This window comes from Vicugna pacos, chromosome X (assembly GCF_048564905.1).
Source record: "Vicugna pacos chromosome X, VicPac4, whole genome shotgun sequence".
NCBI classification, from domain to species: domain Eukaryota; kingdom Metazoa; phylum Chordata; class Mammalia; order Artiodactyla; family Camelidae; genus Vicugna; species Vicugna pacos.
In genome coordinates this window covers 36,622,228-36,641,921 of record NC_133023.1, presented here as the reverse complement: position 1 = coordinate 36,641,921, position 19,694 = coordinate 36,622,228, and the positions used below count along the sequence as shown (strand labels likewise).

The window sequence follows — 19,694 nt, the reverse complement described above, 5'->3', positions numbered from 1 at the left end:
GCTCCTCTCTTGTCCCTCACACTAGGCACTGTCAGCTCAGCTGCAGTGCATCACTCGTAAACCTACCCAGAACACCCTTGGCTCTCCTCTAATTCATCCCATTCCTCCAGGCCTGCGACAGTATCCAGCTACCTGCAGGACCTCAACACAACTTCAGCCCATTGGTTTATGGCTCTGGGCAGATAAACTTACCAGAGCTTGGAGTCAATGAACTTAGGTTCAGATGCAGGCTCCACTAGTTACTGTATAACCGTGGATGTGCTAGTCTACCTGTCTCTACCTGTCTCTGCATTGGTTTCCTCATTGGTAAAATGGCAGTAATAAAGCCTATCAAATAGTTTTGTGATTGTGAAATTAGGTAGTGTATATAAAGCCCTTAGTAAAGGGTCTAGCATATAGTAAGTGATCAAAAATGGTAGCTGTCCTGCTTGCTTTATGTATCTAAATCTTGACTCATCAGCAAGATAGTGGGTTTCTTCTTCAGGGCAGGGGCTGAGTCTTATGCTTGTTTTAAGTGGTGTATCTGGCACAAAGCTAGGAATATAGTAAATGCTTAAGAAACATTTGTTGGTTTGACCTGAAGTAAGTTTGTGATTGTCCGAAGTTACTTGCTTTGAAAAAAGGAACATTGTTATGAAATTCTGTTATTCCACCGTTCATTTTAACCAGTCCAACTTGCGCTTTGTTATGGTGACTTGTGGTAAAGTGACTGTGTGTGTGTGTGTGTGTGTGTGTGTGTGTCAGGGGGGAGTAGGGTGGTGGTAGAGGTTGTGGCAGTGGATTCTCTATGGGGCAAGCCAGACTGCAGGTCACCATCCTAACCACAGCCTGTAGCTTTCCTTCCACTGCCTTTGACCTGAGCTGTTCATCTGCCTGGGGAAGCTGTTGTGGCCCTGGCTACCTTAGGCAAGGATGCTCAGGCCCTTCCCCATTCTTCCGGGCTGCATTCACTACATGAGGAAACGACGCCTTGCCTTTTCTTTTCTTTTAACAGTGAGTATTTAATTTTTATTGTTATTGAAATGTAACTCACATAAAACATCATGTTAGTTGCAGGTGTACAGTGCAATGATTGGATATTTGTATATATAGCAAAATGATCACAGTAAGTCTAGTTAGCATGCATCATCACACAGTTACAAGTTTTTTTTCTTGTGATGAGACTTTTCAGATTTCCTCAATTAGCAACTTTCAAATGTACAATACGGTATTATTAACTGTAGTCACCATGCTGTGCATTACATCACCAGGACTTATTTATCGTATAACTGGGAGTTTGTACCTTTTGACCTCCTTCACCCATTTTGCCCATCCACCCCCCCCCACATCCTCCACCTCTGGCAGCCACCAATCTGTTCTCTGTATCTGTGAGCTTGGTTTTTTAATTTTTATTTTAAGATTCCACATATAAATGAGATCATGTGATTTTTGTCCTTCTCTATCTGACTTATTTCACTTAGCATAATGCCCTCAAAGTCCATTCATGTTGTTGCAAGTGGCAGGATTTCATTCTTTTTTATGGCTGAAAAATATCCATTTTATATATATATATATATATATAAAAACATAAACACGCACATATATATATATATATAAAAACATAAACACGCACACCACATTTTCTTTATTCATTCTTCCATCAATGGCCACTTAGGTTGTTTCTGTGTTTCGGCTATTGTAAATAATACTGCAAATGAACATGGTGGGGTGCACATATCTTTTCAAGTTAGTGTTTTCATTTTCTTTAGATAAATACTGAGAAGTGGAATTGCTGGATCATATGGTAGTTCTACTTTTAATTTTTTGAGGAACCTCCATACTGTTTTCCATAGTGGTTACACCAATTTACATTTCCACCAGCAGTGCACGAGGGTTCTTTTCCCTTTTCTCCACGTCTTCACCAACACTTGTCATCTTTTGTCTTTTTGATGATAACCCTTCTAACAGGCGTTATGTGACATCTCATTGTGGTTTTGATGTGTATTTCCCTGATGATCAGTGATGTTGAGCACCTTTCATGTACCTGGTGGACATTTGTGTGTCTTCTTGGAAAAATGTCTATTCAGATCCTCTGTCCAGTTTTTAATCAGTTTTTTTTTTTTTGCTATTTGAGTTGTATGAATTCTTTATATATTTTGGAATATTAATGCTTTATCAGATATGTTATTTGCAAATGTTTTCTCCTATTTCCTAGGTTGCCTTGAAACAAAGTATTTTTGAACTTCCTTTCAGACTTCCCTGTTAATGCACCATACTTTGCAAGAGGTTATTGCCCTGGCTGTATACAATGTTGGCAAACTGTTAAAGTTCAAGCAGCAAATTCAGGGCTCTGGTTACCACTGGAGAGGGAGTCAAGGGGCAGGAACTCTAAGAGAGGGCTTTAATTGTATCTGAAATGTTCTTCTTTTTTTTTTTAATACAAGGCTGTGGCATTCATTATATGATATCATATATGATATTTATTGTATCATATATAGTATCATATTATCATGGATATTATATTATCTTGAATTTCCTGCTTATCATTTCCATGCTTATATTATCCATAAATAATAGTTTATTTTTGAATGTTTCCAGACTTTGTATATGTGAAATCATCAAATTTTATATGCCCTTTTTACTACCTTTTTTTTTTTTCCCCCTGCTGGACATTTTTTTGAGACTTGTCCATATCGATGCATGTCATTTTAGACCTCTGCATTAATATTCCATGGTATGAAGAGAACACAATTGAGGTATCTTTTCTGCCATTGATGGACATTGAGATTATTTCCTGGTTTTCACTCTTACAGACACTGCTGTAACAGAACCCGATCTATAGCTTTTCGTGCACAGGGGCCAAAGGTACTCAGAAGCAGACTTACTAGGTCTTGGGACATAGACACCTTTCACTTTGCTAGGTATTGCCATATTTTTCCTCAGAGGGATTTTTCTGCTTCACTTTCCTACTAGCTGCAGACGTGAGAAGGTGCGAGCCCACAATTTTACTGATCCTTGGTAGCATTATAGGGGTTTTGCTATCTCTGCGCAGATCTTCAGAGAAGATGCAAGGGGAGTGGGGAAGAGGGGAGGGCAAGGTTCTCCAATTAGGCGGAGAATGTCAGCACTGAGGAATTTCCCGTGACATTTACTTTAATGAGGCAAAGATTTTATTCTCTGTTTTGATGAAAATAATATTTAGACTTCTCTGGGAAAACTGTTACATTTGTGCTCTGATGTAGAGGAGTTTCTTTTTTTTCCCTGTTTGCATTCTTGGCAAATAAGTAGAATAGACCAATTAGCAAGCTAATGTCCTAAATGTTCACTTGCAGTAATAGTTATTTTTAAATGTTTTAAATAGCATGGAGCATTGGGTTTATTCTTACTGCTTTTCAAGGTTTTGAATTTATTAAAATGAATTTAAAATGAGACATAACTATGGTAACGGTTGATCATAATTCTTTGCCACTCTAATATGCATCTAGTAATGGAAAAATAAATGATGGGAAATGTGTTTACCTTTTAAAACAAATTAAGACAAATCATCAAGAGTAACTTTGGCCATTTTCTGTTGTCTCTTGTGTTCACAGGTGGGAAAGGAGAAATTCCACAAATCTCAACATTGGGGCTTTTGCAACAATGTTAGGATGCTGGTGAGTGAAGATAAACCAGGAATAGGTGGAGAACTGCTTTTTGGACAAAAGATAAAGCCAAAGTATAATGTATTTCCTGAAGAAATGGGAAATGACTTGCCATCCTGGGTGGCTTTTGATAAACAGGTAAGTCACATGACATTGGGAGACGTGCATCCTTAAAACGTTACATGTACTAAACATTAGATTTGAGAAAATAAGAGTCCTCTGTGTAAATAAATGTAAATGTGCTCATCTGAAATGACACATTCTAGAACAAAAGTACCCTAAACAGAGTTACCGCTGCTATTTCTGACCGGGCCTGTTGGTTGCAGGATGCCAGATGTTCATCGCCTTTCTTGGCTAGTGCTTATTAACCTTCCTCTCATTTCCTGCCCTGGACAGGAGGATTCTGTCCTTCTGGAGACAGTAGAGTCTGGTCATACTGCCACTTTTGTGTAGTGGTTGCCATTAACTAAGTGATTTTGTTTGATTCTGAATGTGCCATTGAATAGCAACAGAAAAATGCCTTCTCTTCTTTTCTCCGTCCTAATTATGGTTCCCTATCCCTGAGGACCAAAGGGTGACATGGCAGGAATTGTAGATGTGAAGGAAAGAGGTGCCGTTATTAGACAAGAGTCTGCACTTTTTAGTATGTGTGTTTGTACACGTAACACAGGCACATATACTGGCACATTGACAGTTGAAGAAGGCAATCCATTTGAATATCTTAAAAAGGGACTCAGATGATAGGGTTTGAAAAACCCAAGGTGACTAGTTATTTCCTATAAGGCAGCTAGATGGACACACTGTATCATGGCCCCATGGTCTGTTGTCCAAAAAAGAACTTGTTACTAGATTATTTAGGTCCTGTAAATTAAAAATAACTAAGATAAAGAATTCAAACTGTAGTATGCTAAATTTCCAGGTGATTTTTAGCAGCCTTAATAACATGGGTTGGTTGGCAATACTTTGACTCCAATTAAAATGTCTTCAGATTTAGCAGAAGTGACATATCCCATGTCATCTGAGTTAGGGTCAGCCAGTTAGAGCACACATTACTTTTGGAGCCCAGTTCTGACACTTACGGAAATCTAACAGACTGGGGAGAAGCGTCTTTCCTGGGAAACCATCTGTACTTTGAATATGAACCGTTCTCTCTCTTTTTTTGGATTATCTTCGGTACCTGGCTTAGTGTTGGACCCAGGGTTCAGTAACAGTTTCTGGACTGACTTACTTGGATGGATCATGCTCGGTGTCCTGTTAATGTCAGTCTTATAGGTGTTTGTACATCATCATTCGAGAGTATTTAATTTGCAAGGATTAATAAAGATTCTATTTTTACTTCTTCTGTCAAAAAGGATATTGACAATAGTTTAAACTAATCCACCATTGAATAAATAATGTAGGCCACAATATATTAAACTATTCTCTTGCATTTAAAGTTGAACATTTAATTTTATTTCATGTTTTTCTCAGTATTTAATATGTGCCTTTCAACCCTATTTTACAGCCCTTTAATTACTTATAAAATTATGTAGAATATTTCATGAAGTTGGGATAATTTTAGCTTCAAACTACTTGAGAAAATGAAGAGCTTGCTCATTTCAGGCCCAACTAAATACAACATAATTCTTTCAGTTATTTTGTTGGTCAACTTCAATTAAATATTCATTGAGCTTTAAATGAGACACTGAGACTATGAAATATTTACGTGCTCTGATGAGATTGGGAACTACAGACTGGATCCTGGTTAATACCCAGAGCAAATTATAAAGTGCTTTCTGCATTCGCAGTTCAACAAAATAAGTCAACACCTGTTAATCATTTTTCTTGAAAATGAGACACTTTCAACTCGTTGCCAGTTTTTCCAATAGCTTTTAATCATAGCAATATATCTAGGGTTACATTCTCAAGCAATACAAAGTAGAATTAAAGGCGGTCCCTTGGAAGGTGTATTAGTGTTACTCTTTGCACTAGATGCTGTTGGTGTGCACACAGATCCACGTTAGGGGTCAGGCGCCCATCCCCCACAGTGGCAGCAAGTGCTCTAGCCACCGCCTCACACCCACGACCCTCTATGGAGTGTTGCTCTTGGCCGTTGGGCATTGCATCACCCAGAGAGGTAACCTGGGAGGTTACATTGGCCCCTTCACCACAAGACGGGGTAGCAAATGGCCGACAATTTGTCAAGAGTGAAAGGCTGAGCTTCTTTAAGGTGGGACAACTCTGTGCTGTGATTTCGGCTCACAGCCCCTTGTGTGTTAGGCCTGCGCCGAACTTTGGGTGCGAATGCATTCCTGCTCGGATGATTTCCCTTCTCTTGGCTGTTTCCCTCACTCCCTTACAGGTTTCTCCCAAGAATGTGCCCTTAATCAATGACATGCGCTGAAATCCTTGTTGCAGGCTCTGCTTCTGTGGAGCCCAACCTGAGACAGCTTTCCAGTTTTTATCCCTAATTCTAAAAGTGACAAATCAGATCGCTCTGCTCAGGCAGACCATCTGACTACAAGCAGAGAAGGTGTCTGCAGTCCCCGCAAAGAGCCAGCGTTTATCATCCTGCACGGCCTTCGTGGCAGACGTTTCTAGCTGGGGATCTTTTCTTCACTCTCCCCTTCATTCTTAGGGAGAGAACGCCAGTTTTATTCAGGCTGGAGTTGTGTCTGCTACAAGGTGTTCACCTCCCCAGGGCTCCCTGCAGCTCGCTCGGCCACTTGACTCATTTCAGGCCAGTGACATGTGAATTAAGGTTTATCACATGGGGCCCCTGGGAAGGTTATTTTTCTAATTCAAAGAGTCAGACTCAGCTGATACGTTTTTCCTGCCCTTGGCCCTGCCTTCATTTTCCTGTCTGGATCTAGGACGTAGTTCCTTGGGGGCACAGTAGCCATCTTATGAGTCCAGCAGCGATAAAGGGGACCCAGGGCCCTGCGGGCACCATGCAGCCACTGTCTCCAACCTGGGCTCTCTCTCCCTCTCTGGACTTCTCATTCAGTGAGAAAAACCAGCCCCTATTTCAGAAGCTTTTAACCCAGGGAGGCCTTTGGAAATGTGTGGATGTGTTTTGGGTTGTCCCAATGACCGGAAGTGGCACTGGACTAGGGGAAAAGCCAGCGAGGCACTTGTCTTAGGTGCAGAATTTAAGGGGCACCCCAAAACTCAGTAATCAGCTAGATAGTATTTTAATGAAATATCTTAAAAACGAATGCCAAAATTCACGATGAATGAAATACCAATGTGTTAAATGAAGACAGGATCAGTCATTGCCATGTGGAGCCATATTGGAGCCCAAGGCAAAAAGCAAAATCAGTAGTACTGATTCCATCTTTGTTTAACGTGTTGATATTTTGTTCACCATGGATTTTTGGCTTAATTGTGATGTTTGAAAGTGACTGGACCAGGGTCAGATCGGATCCAGAGGTGCTGCTGCTGTCTGTTAGCTGAAGGCCGACCGTGTATTTTATGTCCTGCCACGTGGGGAGGGCAGCCCCACTGGGGAGAACATTCAACCTGAAATGCCAGTACTGCTCCCTTTGAGAAAACACAATCCTTAATTAAAACCCCTGGTATCGGGAGGATTTATACAAATAGCCAAACATAATTTTGCCTGATCCTGCACCTACCACCCAAAGACTAGTTATTTCATTGAATTCATTTAAATACAAGCAGGCACATGGTCACTCAGCCAGTTAGTTCCAGCCAGCCTCCCAGCACCTCTGTCAGGCGAAGCAAGCATGGGTCATTGTTCTCATTCTGTAAATGAGGAATCATTGGCAAGAAGTGGGGCAGGGGCCAGGGTTCTGAGGCTGCCTGCTGGAGGCACCGAAATGAATTATCTTTGTGATGGTGGTTCTGTCTCTCTACCTCTCTGAGCCTCAGTTTCCTTGACCTTAATGCAGGGCTTGATTGGCTGGTTGCTAATGCCCTTTTACCGCTAGCAGTCTATGCCTGAGACTTTAGTCTGTGACATTTAGACTAAAGGCACATTCAGCTTGTTTATCCTTGAACTGAGCCCAGACCCTGGATCTCCTGGCCTGGGGCTCTTTCTAATTACATCAGGCACCTACTGCTTCATTATTGATTGAAGTTTGGCATTTAGTAGTTTACGATATGCTGCTGTTGCTGTGGTATATAATCTATCATTAAGCTGCTTTTTTAGAAATTCAGACTAGTTAGAAATACTCAAAAACTCAAATGACTGAATGAATGTTTTTTAATGACTTTCATCTGGATGTTAAGCATCATTTGTATAGACTCTACAATTATGCTCTCATTTCTTTTCATTTGTCAATGGCTCCTAGTTAGCCTAATTTGTTTGCTGATTTGCAAATGACTCTATTATTGTAAGTGGCGGGATAAAGGTTGATCCTAGGGGGTATGCATGCATTTAAAAATATTATTTCATTTTTTCCATCTACTAGAAACATAATTATAATCAAAACTACTGACCACAGAATTAGAATTTTGATAACTTTGCATTCATTGACATTAGATTTGTGGTGAGCTGATTGTTTCTTTGGTGCTGTGCAGATCTCTATATTTTGAACAATATAAAAAGAAAAGTTTAAAATATAACTTGATTTCTTGAGTCACCTTGATTATTTTTTTTTAATTGAACAACTTGGTTTATTACTCATTGCAGTGAGAGAAAACAAATATCCTGAGTGACTGGGATGTCTAAGTAAGTAGGTGTTAGAGAAGTCTTACTATAAGATTTGGGCTTGTATTAGGTAATTTTGGAGAGAACTTAAGAAAGTGAGGCCTTACTCTGCATTGGGTGCTGTTGGGAAGTGGGGATACTTCTGTGATGGTCTATCTTTTTTTACTGAAGTATAGTTGATGTACAGTATTATGTAAGTTACAGGTGTACAATATAGAGATTCACAATTTTTAAAGGTTATACTACATTTATAATTACTATAAAATATTGGCTATATTTCCCATGTTGTACAATATATCCTTGTAACATTTTATACCTAATAGTTTCTACCTCCTACTCCCCTGTTCCTGTATTATCCCTCACTGGTTCCCTCTCCCCCCTGGTCACCACTAGTTTATTTGTATCTGTGAGTCTGCTTTTTTTTTTTTTTGTTACATTCACTAGTCTGTTGTGTTTTTTAGATTCCACATACAAGTGATATTATACAGTATTTATCTTTCTCTGTCTGACTTACTTCACTTAGCCTAATACCCTCCAAGTCCATCCATGTTGTTGCAAATGGCAAAATACCATTCTTTTTAATGACTGAGTAGTATTCCATTGTATATGTGCACCACTTCTTCTTTATCCATTTATCTGTTATGGACACTTAGGTTGTTTCCATGTCTTGGCTGTTGTAAATAATGCTTCTGTGAACATTGAAGTGCATGTGTCTTTTGGAATTAGAGTTTTCATCTTTTCCAGATATATGTCCAGGAGTGGGATTGCTGGATCATATGGTGACTCTATTTTTAGTTTTTTAAGGAACCTCCATACTGTTCTCCATAGTGGCTGCACCAGTTTACATTCCCACCAACAGTGTAGGAGGGTTCCATTTTCTCCACATCCTCGCCAACATTTGTTAAATTTGTGTTCTTTTTGATGATAGCCATTTTGACAGGTGTGAGGTAATATGGTAAGCATGTGCTCTACCACTGAGCTATACCCTCTGCTGCCCCCAGTAATATCTCACTGTGGTTTTGATTTGCATTTCCCTGATGATTAGTGATGTTGAGTATCTTTTCATGTGCCTATTGGTCATCTGCATTTCCTCTTAGGAAAAATGTCTATTTAGTCTTCTGCCCATTTTTTTTTTTTATGATTGTGAATTTATAGAGACGACAGACTAGAGTGAGGCTACAGCTGTAAGTGGGAGAGAAGCAGCCGTCACTCCTGTGAGCTAGGGTAGGGGATATTTGGCATTTTGTGGCCTGGACAATGTTGATGTTCTGTCTGTGTTCAGACGTAGCTATGGAGTGATCTTTTTTTTTTTTTTTTTGTCTTGATCCATTGTAGTCACAGAGTGGCCTTGTCTGAGGATAGTATTCTCTGAAAGTGTTAATTTTCAGCAGGAGAACACCAAGGCTTCGCTGTGGCTGCCAGACCAGCTTGTTGCAGCACCAAGGCCAGCTAATAGTGCCAGGCTGGCTCCTGATATCAGAGGCTGCTCTTCTCTTTCTTACCCAGTACCAGCTAAAATTTTGAATTTTCCCGCTGGGGGATCAAGGAGCGATCAAGTCTGGTAGAATTTCATATGATTGGCAAAGAGCAATACACGACTCTAGATCCCTGAAGTTTTGCCTAAAACCAATTAGGAATGTTACAAAATATAATCAGAGTATATAAAAAATACAATGAGAAATTTGAAAGTAACTTGAAAGTGTCAGATATTTATACCTTTAAATCATACCCAAAATGTCAAATGAAAAATTTTCCATAGGTTTATGTAATTTTCAGATTGTCTGAATCCTGTTAGAATCACTTCATGAAAGACACCAATATGTATAATTATAGCACAATGTAATTGCAATACATTGCCATTTAAATCCCATATTTTACGTCACAATTACATAATCTTTAGCTATTTAGTTTTAAATATGAAATCAGAAGGCTTGCTCGAAATCAAACACATCATATCCCAAATTCCCAACTCTGCATTCTGCATTTATCACTAAAACCCAAAATTACATTCTTTAAATTCATGTTAAACTGATAAAGTTTCTAATTTCATCATACATTATGGCTCTCTCTAATCTTTTGAAATTCAAAAGGCATTTAATTAAAAAAAATCCCCAAATTTGGAATGAGTGTTTTTGGAATAAAAAGAATGAGGTTCATAAATGAGTCTCTTACTGAAGGAGAGAGAGTTCTTCCTCCTCTCTTTTCTAAAACGAGAGTTTAGTTATTATGCAAAATTTTAAGACATTCCCCTCAAGGTTAAACTTCTTATGAATAATGAGACCTGTGGCTTATTCTCATTAGCCCAAAGTTAAAATTGTCTATTTGATCTTAAACTTGAGTAGATACCACTACACACTCATTAGAATGGCTATAACTTGAAAAGACTGACAATACCAAGTGTTGACAAGGATGTGGAGAAACTGAAACTTATACATTCCTGGTTGGAATGTAAAATAAGACTGCCATTTTGGAAGACAGTTTGGCAGTTTCTTAAATATATGCTACTATATGACTCAGTTAATTTCACTCCTACCTATATTTCTAAGAGAAAACATATGTTCACACAAAAACTTGTATGTGAATAACTGTAGCATCATTATTCAAATTGTTATTGGCCATTATTATTGGCCAAAACAGCCAGTACTCAAATGTCCATCAACTGATGAATGGATAAACAAAATGTGGTCTAGCCATACAGTGGAAATTGTTCATCAGTAAAAAGAAACTATACACTACAATGTGGATAAACCTCAAAAACATACTAAGTGAAAGAAAGCAGACACAGAAGACTTCATATGGTATGATTCCATTGCTCTGAAATCCTTAAAAAGGCGAATATATCACAGAAAGCAGATCAATAGTTGCCTGAGGCTGGCAGTGGGTGAGGGAATTTTTGAGGAGTGATGGAAATATTCTAAACTGGATCGTGGTGATGATTATGGAGCATTTATGAAAAGTCACTGAACTGTATACTAACAAGAGGTGAATTTTATGGCATATAAATTATAGTTTAATATGTTAGTCTTCTAGGACTGCCATAACAAAATACTGTAGACTGGGTGCCTTAAACCACAGAAATTAATTTTCTCACGGTTCTGGAGGTTAGAAATCCAAGATCATGGTGCTGGCGGGGTTGGTTTCTCTTAAGGCCTCTCTCATTGGCTGGCAGATGGCCACCCTCTTGCTGCCTCTTCATGTGGTTGTTCTCTGTGCACACCGATTTTTGTTTGACCGTAAAATCTCTTGTCATGTGTAACATTTTAGTTCACAAATTAGGAACTGATAATTACTGTTTGATTTGTTGAGTTGTATTTCAGGCTGATTTATATTTTGTTCTGAAGTTTTAATCTATAAGAGTGATGTTTGTTTATGTACTTCCCCCCTCTGAATTCAGACCAGCTGCTGCAGGCTTATTGGAAATATCTAAAAATCGTTTTACCTTACTGAATTTCGTGTTGGCAGGGATCTGTCCTATAGTTAAGCCCTGCCTTTTGTAACCCTGATGGTGGGTGATGGTCCAAATACTGACTATATAATCTGTGTTCTTTTTAAAGAAATATTTTTGGACTTACAAGAAATCACAGAAATGGTACAAGATAGTTCCTGTGTACTCTTTTCCCAGCTTTCCCCAACGATAACACCTTCTATAACTGTAGTACATTATCAAAACCAGGAATTTGACATTGGTATGTTACTAAACTTTCGGATCTTAATTGAATTTCTCCAGTTTTCACATACACTTGTATTTCTCCCTTAGTTTATGGTTCTGTGCAGTTTCATCACATGTACAGTTTTGTGTAACCACCACCACAATCAGGATACAGAATGACTGTATCCCTTTAGGATTTTACTGTTTGAGTCTTTATTGTAATCAACTGTACTGAGGTATAATTTGTATATGATAAAATGTGCCCATTTTAAGCATACAGTCCCGTGAGTTCTAACAAGTGTATACACAGGTAACCATCACCCTAGACGCCAATATGGAACATCTCTACCACGTTAGAAAGTTCCCTCATGACCCCTTCCATTCGCCCCTCTTCCATTGCTCTGACTTCCATCACCATAGATTGGCTTTGCCTGTTCTTGAACTTCATATAAATGGAAACTTACACTGTGTCCCCTCTGGAGTCTACCTCACTGGGATTTAAGATTTGAGGCACAGCTTTGATAATATGTATGCATATAAACAAAGTGCAGCCAACTCATGTAATAATTCACCTTGGTGGATTTCTGGGTATTTATGTAACCATTTTTTCATTCTCTGGATCGATATCCCTTTATTTTTAAACATGCCGGGTTTTTTTTTTTTTCAAATAAATTATCCTCCTAACCCCCTTTAGAGGTTTTTAAACGTTTAGAATTGTTAATTTCTAAATTTCAACATGCTAGAATTGTTCCTATCCTTCTACTTATTTTAATTATGCTCCCCTATTTAAATACCTGTTCTGACTATGAAATTCATTGTGCTGTTTTAGTGTGGTAATAGTTCTTTTAATAAAGAGGATTCTTCAGGGACACATGCCATTATCATAAACGTTTTATCAGAGGTATAAATAATTGAGGGCGCATGGCTGTTCATTCTAGGACATCAGAAATGAGGAGGTGGCGGGGAGGGCATGAACTCCACATTATTGAAGGGGAGGCAGAAATGCTTATCTTTGTCCAATGTTGTCCCATTTCCTTTTCTTACATCCCATCTCTCAACCTCCGTATCCCTTCCCCTGCCATTCGTTTGTCCTCTTTTTCTATTTCTTTTTCCCTTTCATTGAACTTGGTCTGTCTCTTCATCCTCATTCTCTTTACTTTCATCCATTTTTATTCATCTTACATCATGTGCACCCTGTTTAACTTTCTTCCCTTTCCCTGCTTTGTCTTCCTCTGTCCCAGGCCTTACAATTGGTGACTCTTCTTTTTAGGAAAGTAGAATCATCATCATAATCATTATCGTTGTTATTGCCTGGGTCTTCCCCCTTTCCTTTAAATCTAGGCTCGGCCTCAAGGTACATGTGTCTCCCCAAATGGAGTACTGTCTGAAATGAACTCTGTACATCGGTTGAGGTGTCCCTCGGGAACATGGTCCTCCTGCAACACTCCCCTGATGGGAGGCTCTCTGGTGTAGTGGAGAGAGTAAGGGTTTCAGTCAGACAGATGGGTTCAGAACCTGGATTTACCATTTATTAGCTGTTTCATCTGGGCTAGGTTCTTAATTCCCTCATCTGTCAAGTAAGAATAGCAAACCTATCTTAGAGTTGCTGTGAGCACCAGATGGACAACGCACATCAGGTACCTAGCTCATCATAGGTAGTCATGGAGAACGCTCCTCCTCTGCTTAAGACTTGGCTGATTTTCTTGCATGGGATAGGGAGGGCGGTGTTTGCTGGGAAAGTGAGGTATGAGCTGGGACTCTCCCAGACATCACCTGTGCTGCAGGATTCTTGTGTTTTTCTTTGGCACGAATTCTGCCATGTTCCAGAAGAATCAGTTTGAAGATGCTGCCATTGAGACCAGTGAGTTCTCAAAAGTAGCCATTGAGCTATCGATGCGTTGCTCTTTCCAGTTGTTCCTCAGTGTTCCATTTATGCTGTAGGTATTAATGTAGTTTTTAAAAAGTCTTCTATTGTTTAAATAAGAGATTTTTGTCATGTCTCTTATGTTTTAGCAAATTCACTTAATGGGCTTTTAGGGGAAAGGTGATAAATAACTACATTTATTATTTTTTCAGTATTCTGAACTAATAGCAGTCAGTAATAGACTACTACAATTGTATTTACATTCCAATTACTCTGAACTCAAAAGATTTTACATCATTATCATTTAGGTTTTAGAAACTTCACGTAGGCCCTTTTATGTTTAATCAAAATTTTATTTCCTTTGCACTATACCCTTTTGTTCCCCTCCTTTTTATCCTGAAATATGAAATCTGTTTTTGAGTATATTTCATTTTATGTCTGGCTCTACTTGTTGATTTTTTTCATCTACTATTTCAGGGCATTTAAAAAATTTTTAAGTTCTTTATCGAAGTATAGTTGATTTACAGTAGTGTATTAGTTCTAGGTGTATAACATAGTGATTCATTTTTTTGGATTGTATTCCATTTAAAGTTATTATAAAATAATGGCTATATTTCCCTGTGCTGTACAATCTATCATTGTTGCTTATTTATTTTATACATAGTAGTTTGTATCTCTGATCCCTTATCCCTCTTGCCCCTCCCCCTTCCCTATCCCTACTCTGAATCTGTGAGTCTGTGATATTCATTCATTTATTTTATTTTTTAGATTCCACATATAAGTAATAACATACAGGATTTTTCTCTGACTTATTTCACTAAGCATAATACCCTCTGGGTCCATCCATATTGTTGTAAACCACTGAATTTCATTTGTTTTTTTATGGCTGAGCGGTATTCCATTGTATATAGATACCACATCTTTATCCATTCATCTGTTGATGGACACTTGGATTGCTTCTATATTTTGGCTTTTGTAAATAATGCTAGTATGAACATTGGGGTGCATGTGTCTTTTAGAATTAGTGCTTTCATTCTTTTTAGATATATACCCAGGAGTGGAATTTCTGGATCATGTGGTAGTTCTATTTTTAGCTTTTTGAGGAACCTCTGTACTGTTTTCCACAGTGGCTGCACCAGTTTACATTCCCACCAACAGTGCACAAGGGTTCCCTTTTCTCCACATCCTCACCCACATTTGTTATTTGTAGACTTTTTGATGACAGCCATTCTGACTGGCATGAGGTGACATCTCCTTTGTGGTTTTGGTTTGCATTGCTCCAGTGATTATCTGGACACATTTTTACATTTGTGTTTAAATGTCAAAAATAAAACTATTTTCAGTTCTGGTCTAGTCGGCTTTTACAATCAGCTTTATTCATTGAAGCTTCCTTCGATTCTTACTGATAATGTAATAAGGATAGTATTATTCATGTGTGTTCCCAGCTTGCTTCTTTTCCCCACGCCCTGCCTGCTGAACAAAAATTTGTCTTTGCTCATTCCATTTTCCCCCTCCTTCATCCTCTAAGGACTCTACTGAATTTTTCAGTTGGATTCTCAGGCTTTTGGAGGTATAGGAAAGGGAGAAGGGCTGGACGGAGTTGGCGGGAAGGGAGAGAGGGAGAGAGATGTCACGGCCAGAGCTGATGGTGAGGAAATGTAAGGGTTGTAAGACTTGAAAAAGGGAGGAAAGGCATTTTTTGGGAAATGGAGATGTCGAGCATAAATTGGATCACCTTTAGAGTTTCTTCAGAGATCTAAGATGAGACGGACTTTTTAATTGCTGTTGGTTGCTCAGTCTTTTCTTTGAATATATTACCAAGCTGAGCCTGGTCCACATTGGCTTATTTGAGTTACATCTAAATGTTAACTCACTCGATATATTTTTGTTTATATTTAAATAAGTAAGAGAACCACCATTATCCTCTGTCACCAGTTGACCCAAGTCCTCTCTTGTTTCCCTCTGAAATGCCCTTTCCTCAGTCTCCTTTCCAAGGCCACTCTGCTCTCCTAATTCATATCTTTCACCCAGAGAGCAGCCTCTTCAGCGCCTTCCTTGCCTTCAATCTGATTCCCTTCCTCAACTGCCCACTCGGATACAGAGTTAACTTTATAAAATGTTTAGACTCCTTTGACCTAACTTTGCCTGGCTGGGGGACCACCTGTCTCATTTCGTCTGCTCCCCCTTCCCCACGCAGCCCCCAGCCACACAGAACGACTCACAGGGCCCACATCCTGTGCTCTTGTAACTCCGCACGTGCTGTTCCCTCTGCAGAGAATGCCCTTTCCCATGTGTCTGCCTGTGCAGTTCTTCCTTCATCTCAGCCTTGAAGACTCATTTTGACACGTCACCTCCGCTGTGATGCCTTCTTCTCGATGCTCTCAGGTGGTTTGGCACTTGCCCCTCTACTGGAGCATTTTCAACCCCCTGTTAGAATAGCCCTGTTACTCTTTGTGCCCTTCACTGAGCAAGAATGTGGTGGAGATTTTGTGGCAGTTCAAGAGATTATGGTTAACCTGTGGCCTCTGAAGCCAGGCAGCATGACTTCTAATCCCAACTGTGTTAGTCTTTTACCTTGAGACCTTACCCAAATTATTTAACTTCCTAAACCTTGACTTCTGTTAAAAAAAAAAAAAAGGACCACAAGATTTCCTATTTTATAGATGTGTTGTGAGAAGTAGATAAGATAGAATGTGAAAACACATTGCCTGACCCATTATAGCTACTTAATCAATGCTGGCTATTTTCATTTTTTTTAACATTTTTTATTGATTTGTAATCATTTTACAATGTTGTGTCAAATTCCAGTGTTCAGCACAATTTTTCAGTCATTCATGGACATATACTCACTCATTGTCACATTTTTTTCTCTGTGATTTATCATAACATTTTGTGTATATTTCCCTGTGCTATACAGTGTAATCTTGTTCATCTATTCTACAATTTTGAAATCCCAGTCTATCCCTTCCCACCCTCTACCCCCCTGGTAACCACAAGTCTGTATTCTCTGTCCATGAGTCTATTTCTGTCCTGTATTTATGCTTTGTTTTTGTTTGTTTGTTTTTGTTTTTTAGATTCCACATATGAGCGATCTCATATGGTATTTTTCTTTCTCTTTCTGGCTTACTTCACTTAGAATGACATTCTCTAGGAGCATCCATGTTGCTGCAAATGGCATTATGTTGTCGGTTTTTATGGCTGAGTAGTATTCCATTGTATAAATATACCACCTCTTCTTTATCCAGTCACCTGTTGATGGACATTTAGGCTGTTTCCATGTTTTGGCTATTTTAAATAGTGCTGCTATGAACATTGGGGTGCAGGTGTCATCCTGAAGTAGATTTCCTTCTGGATACAAGCCCAGGAGTGGGATTCCTGGGTCATATGGTAAGTCTATTCCTAGTCTTTTGAGGAATCTCCACACTGTTTTCCATAGTGGCTGCACCAAACTGCATTCCCACCAGCAGTGTAGGAGGGTTCCCCTTTCTCCACAGCCTCTCCAGCATTTGTCATTTGTGGATTTTTGAATGACGGCCATTCTGACTGGTGTGAGGTGATACCTCATTGTAGTTTTGATTTGCATTTCTCTGATAATTAGTGATATTGAGCATTTTTTCATGTGCTTTTTGATCATTTGTATGTCTTCCTTGGAGAATTGCTTGTTTAGGTCTTCTGCCCATTTTTGGATTGGGTTGTTTATTTTTTTCTTACTGAGTCATATGAGCTGCTTATATATTTTGGAGATCAAGCCTTTGTCGGTTTCACTTGCAAAAATTTTCTCCCATTCCGTAGGTTTTCTTCTTGTTTTATTTCTGGTTTCCTTTGCTCTGCAGAAGCTTGTAAGTTTCATCAGGTCCCATTTGTTTATTCTTGCTTTTATTTCTTCTAGGAGAAAATTTTTGAAATGTATGTCAGATAATGTTTTGCCTATGTTTTCCTCTAGGAGGTTTATTGTATCTTGTCTTATGTTTAAGTCTTTAATCCATTTTGAGTTGATTTTTGTATATGGTGTAAGGGTGTGTTCTAGCTTCATTGTTTTACATGCTGCTGTCCAGTTTTCCCAACACCATTTGCTGAAGAGACTGTCTTTATTCCATTGTATATTCTTGCCTCCTTTGTCGAAGATGAGTTGACCAAAGGTTTGTGGGTTCATTTCTGGGCTCTCTATTCTGTTCCATTGGTCCATATGTCTGTTTTGGTACCAATACCATGCTGTCTTGATGACTGTAGCTCTATAGTATTGTCTGAAGTCTGGGAGAGTTATTCCTCCAGCCTCTTTCTTTCTCTTCAGTAATGCTTTAGCAATTCTAGGTCTTTGATGGTTCCATATAAATTTTATTATGGTTTGTTCTAGTTCTGTGAAATATGTCCTGGGTAATTGGATAGGGATTGCATTAAATCTGTAGATTGCCTTGGGCATTGTGACCATTTTAACAATACTGATTCTTCCAATCCAAGAGCATGGAATATCTTTCCATTTTTTAAAGTCTTCTTTAATTTCCTTCATCAATGGTTTATAGTTTTCTGTGTATAATTCTTTCGCCTCCTTGGTTAGATTTATTCCCAGATATTTTACTACTTTGGGTGCTATTTTAAAGGGGATTGTTTCTTTACTTTCTTTTTCTGTTGATTCATCATTAGTGTAAAGAAATGCAACTGATTTTTGAACATTAATTTTGTAACCTGCTACCTTGCTGAATTCTTCAATCAGCTCTAGTAGCTTTTTTGTGGACCTTTTAGGGTTTTCTATATATAGTAACATGTCGTCAGCATATAATGACACTTTTACCTCTTCTTTTCCAATTTGGATCCCTTTTATTTCTTTCTCTTGCCTGATTGCTGTGGCTAGGACTTCCAGGACTATGTTGAATAGGAGTGGTGATAGTGGGCATCCTTGTCTTGTCCCAGATTTTAGTGGGAAGCTTTTGAGTTTTTCACCGTTGAGAACTATGCTGACTGTAGGTTTGTCATATATAGCTTTTATTATGTTGAGATATGTTCCCTCTATACCCACTTTGGTGAGAGTTTTTATCATAAATGGGTGTTGAATTTTATCAAATGCTTTTTCTGCATCGATTGAGATGATCATGTGGTTTTTGTCCTTTCTCTTGTTGATGTGATGTATTACATTGATTGATTTGCGTATGTTGAACCAGCCTTGTGTCCCTGGGATGAACCCCACTTGGTCATGATGTATAATCTTTTTATGTGTTGTTGGATTCTATTTGCTAAAATTTTGGTGAGGATTTTGGCGTCTATGTTCATCAGTGATATTGGCCTATAATTCTCTTTTTTTGTAGTATCTTTGCCTGGTTTTGGTATCAGGGTGATGGTGGCTTCATAGAATGAGTTTGGGAGTATTCCCTCCTTTTCAATCGTCTGGAAGAGTTTGAGAAGGACTGGTATGAGTTCTTCTTTGTATGTTTGGTAGAATTCCCCAGTGAAGCCATCCGGTCCTGGACTTTTATTTGTAGGGAGGTTTTTAATTGCTATTTCTATTTCCTTTCTAGTGATCGGATTGTTCAAGTGTTCAGTTTCTTCTTGATTCAGTTTTGGTGGACAGTATGTTTCCAGAAACTTGTCCATCTCCTCTAGGTTATCCAGTTTGGTTCCATGTAGTTTTTCATAATATTCTCGTATGATATTCTGTATTTCTATTTTGTTTGTTGTAATTTCTCCATTTTCCTTTCTTATTTTGCTAATTTGTGCTCTCTCTTTTTTCTTCTTTGTGAGTTTGGCCAGAGGTTTGTCGATTTTATTTACTTTTTGAAAAAACCAGCTTTTGGTTTTGTTGATTTTTTCTATGGTCTTGTTAATCTCTATTGTATTTAATTCCTCTCTGATCTTTATTATTTCCTTCCTTCTGCTGCTTTTTGGGGCTTTTTGTTCTTCTTTTTCTAATTGATTCAG

At 38.6% G+C, this 19,694-nt stretch overlaps 1 protein-coding gene across 1 annotated transcript in view; it reads left to right on the top strand.

The window, feature by feature from the left end:
• The window catches only part of EFHC2 (EF-hand domain containing 2), a 178,178-nt gene that overhangs the window by 27,470 nt on the left and 131,014 nt on the right, over window positions 1-19,694 (top strand). Inside the window, exon 2 of the mRNA XM_015247248.3 lies at window positions 3,570-3,758. Coding sequence (XP_015102734.2) covers window positions 3,570-3,758 — 189 coding nt within the window. The remainder of the gene's footprint in view (window positions 1-3,569; window positions 3,759-19,694) is intronic.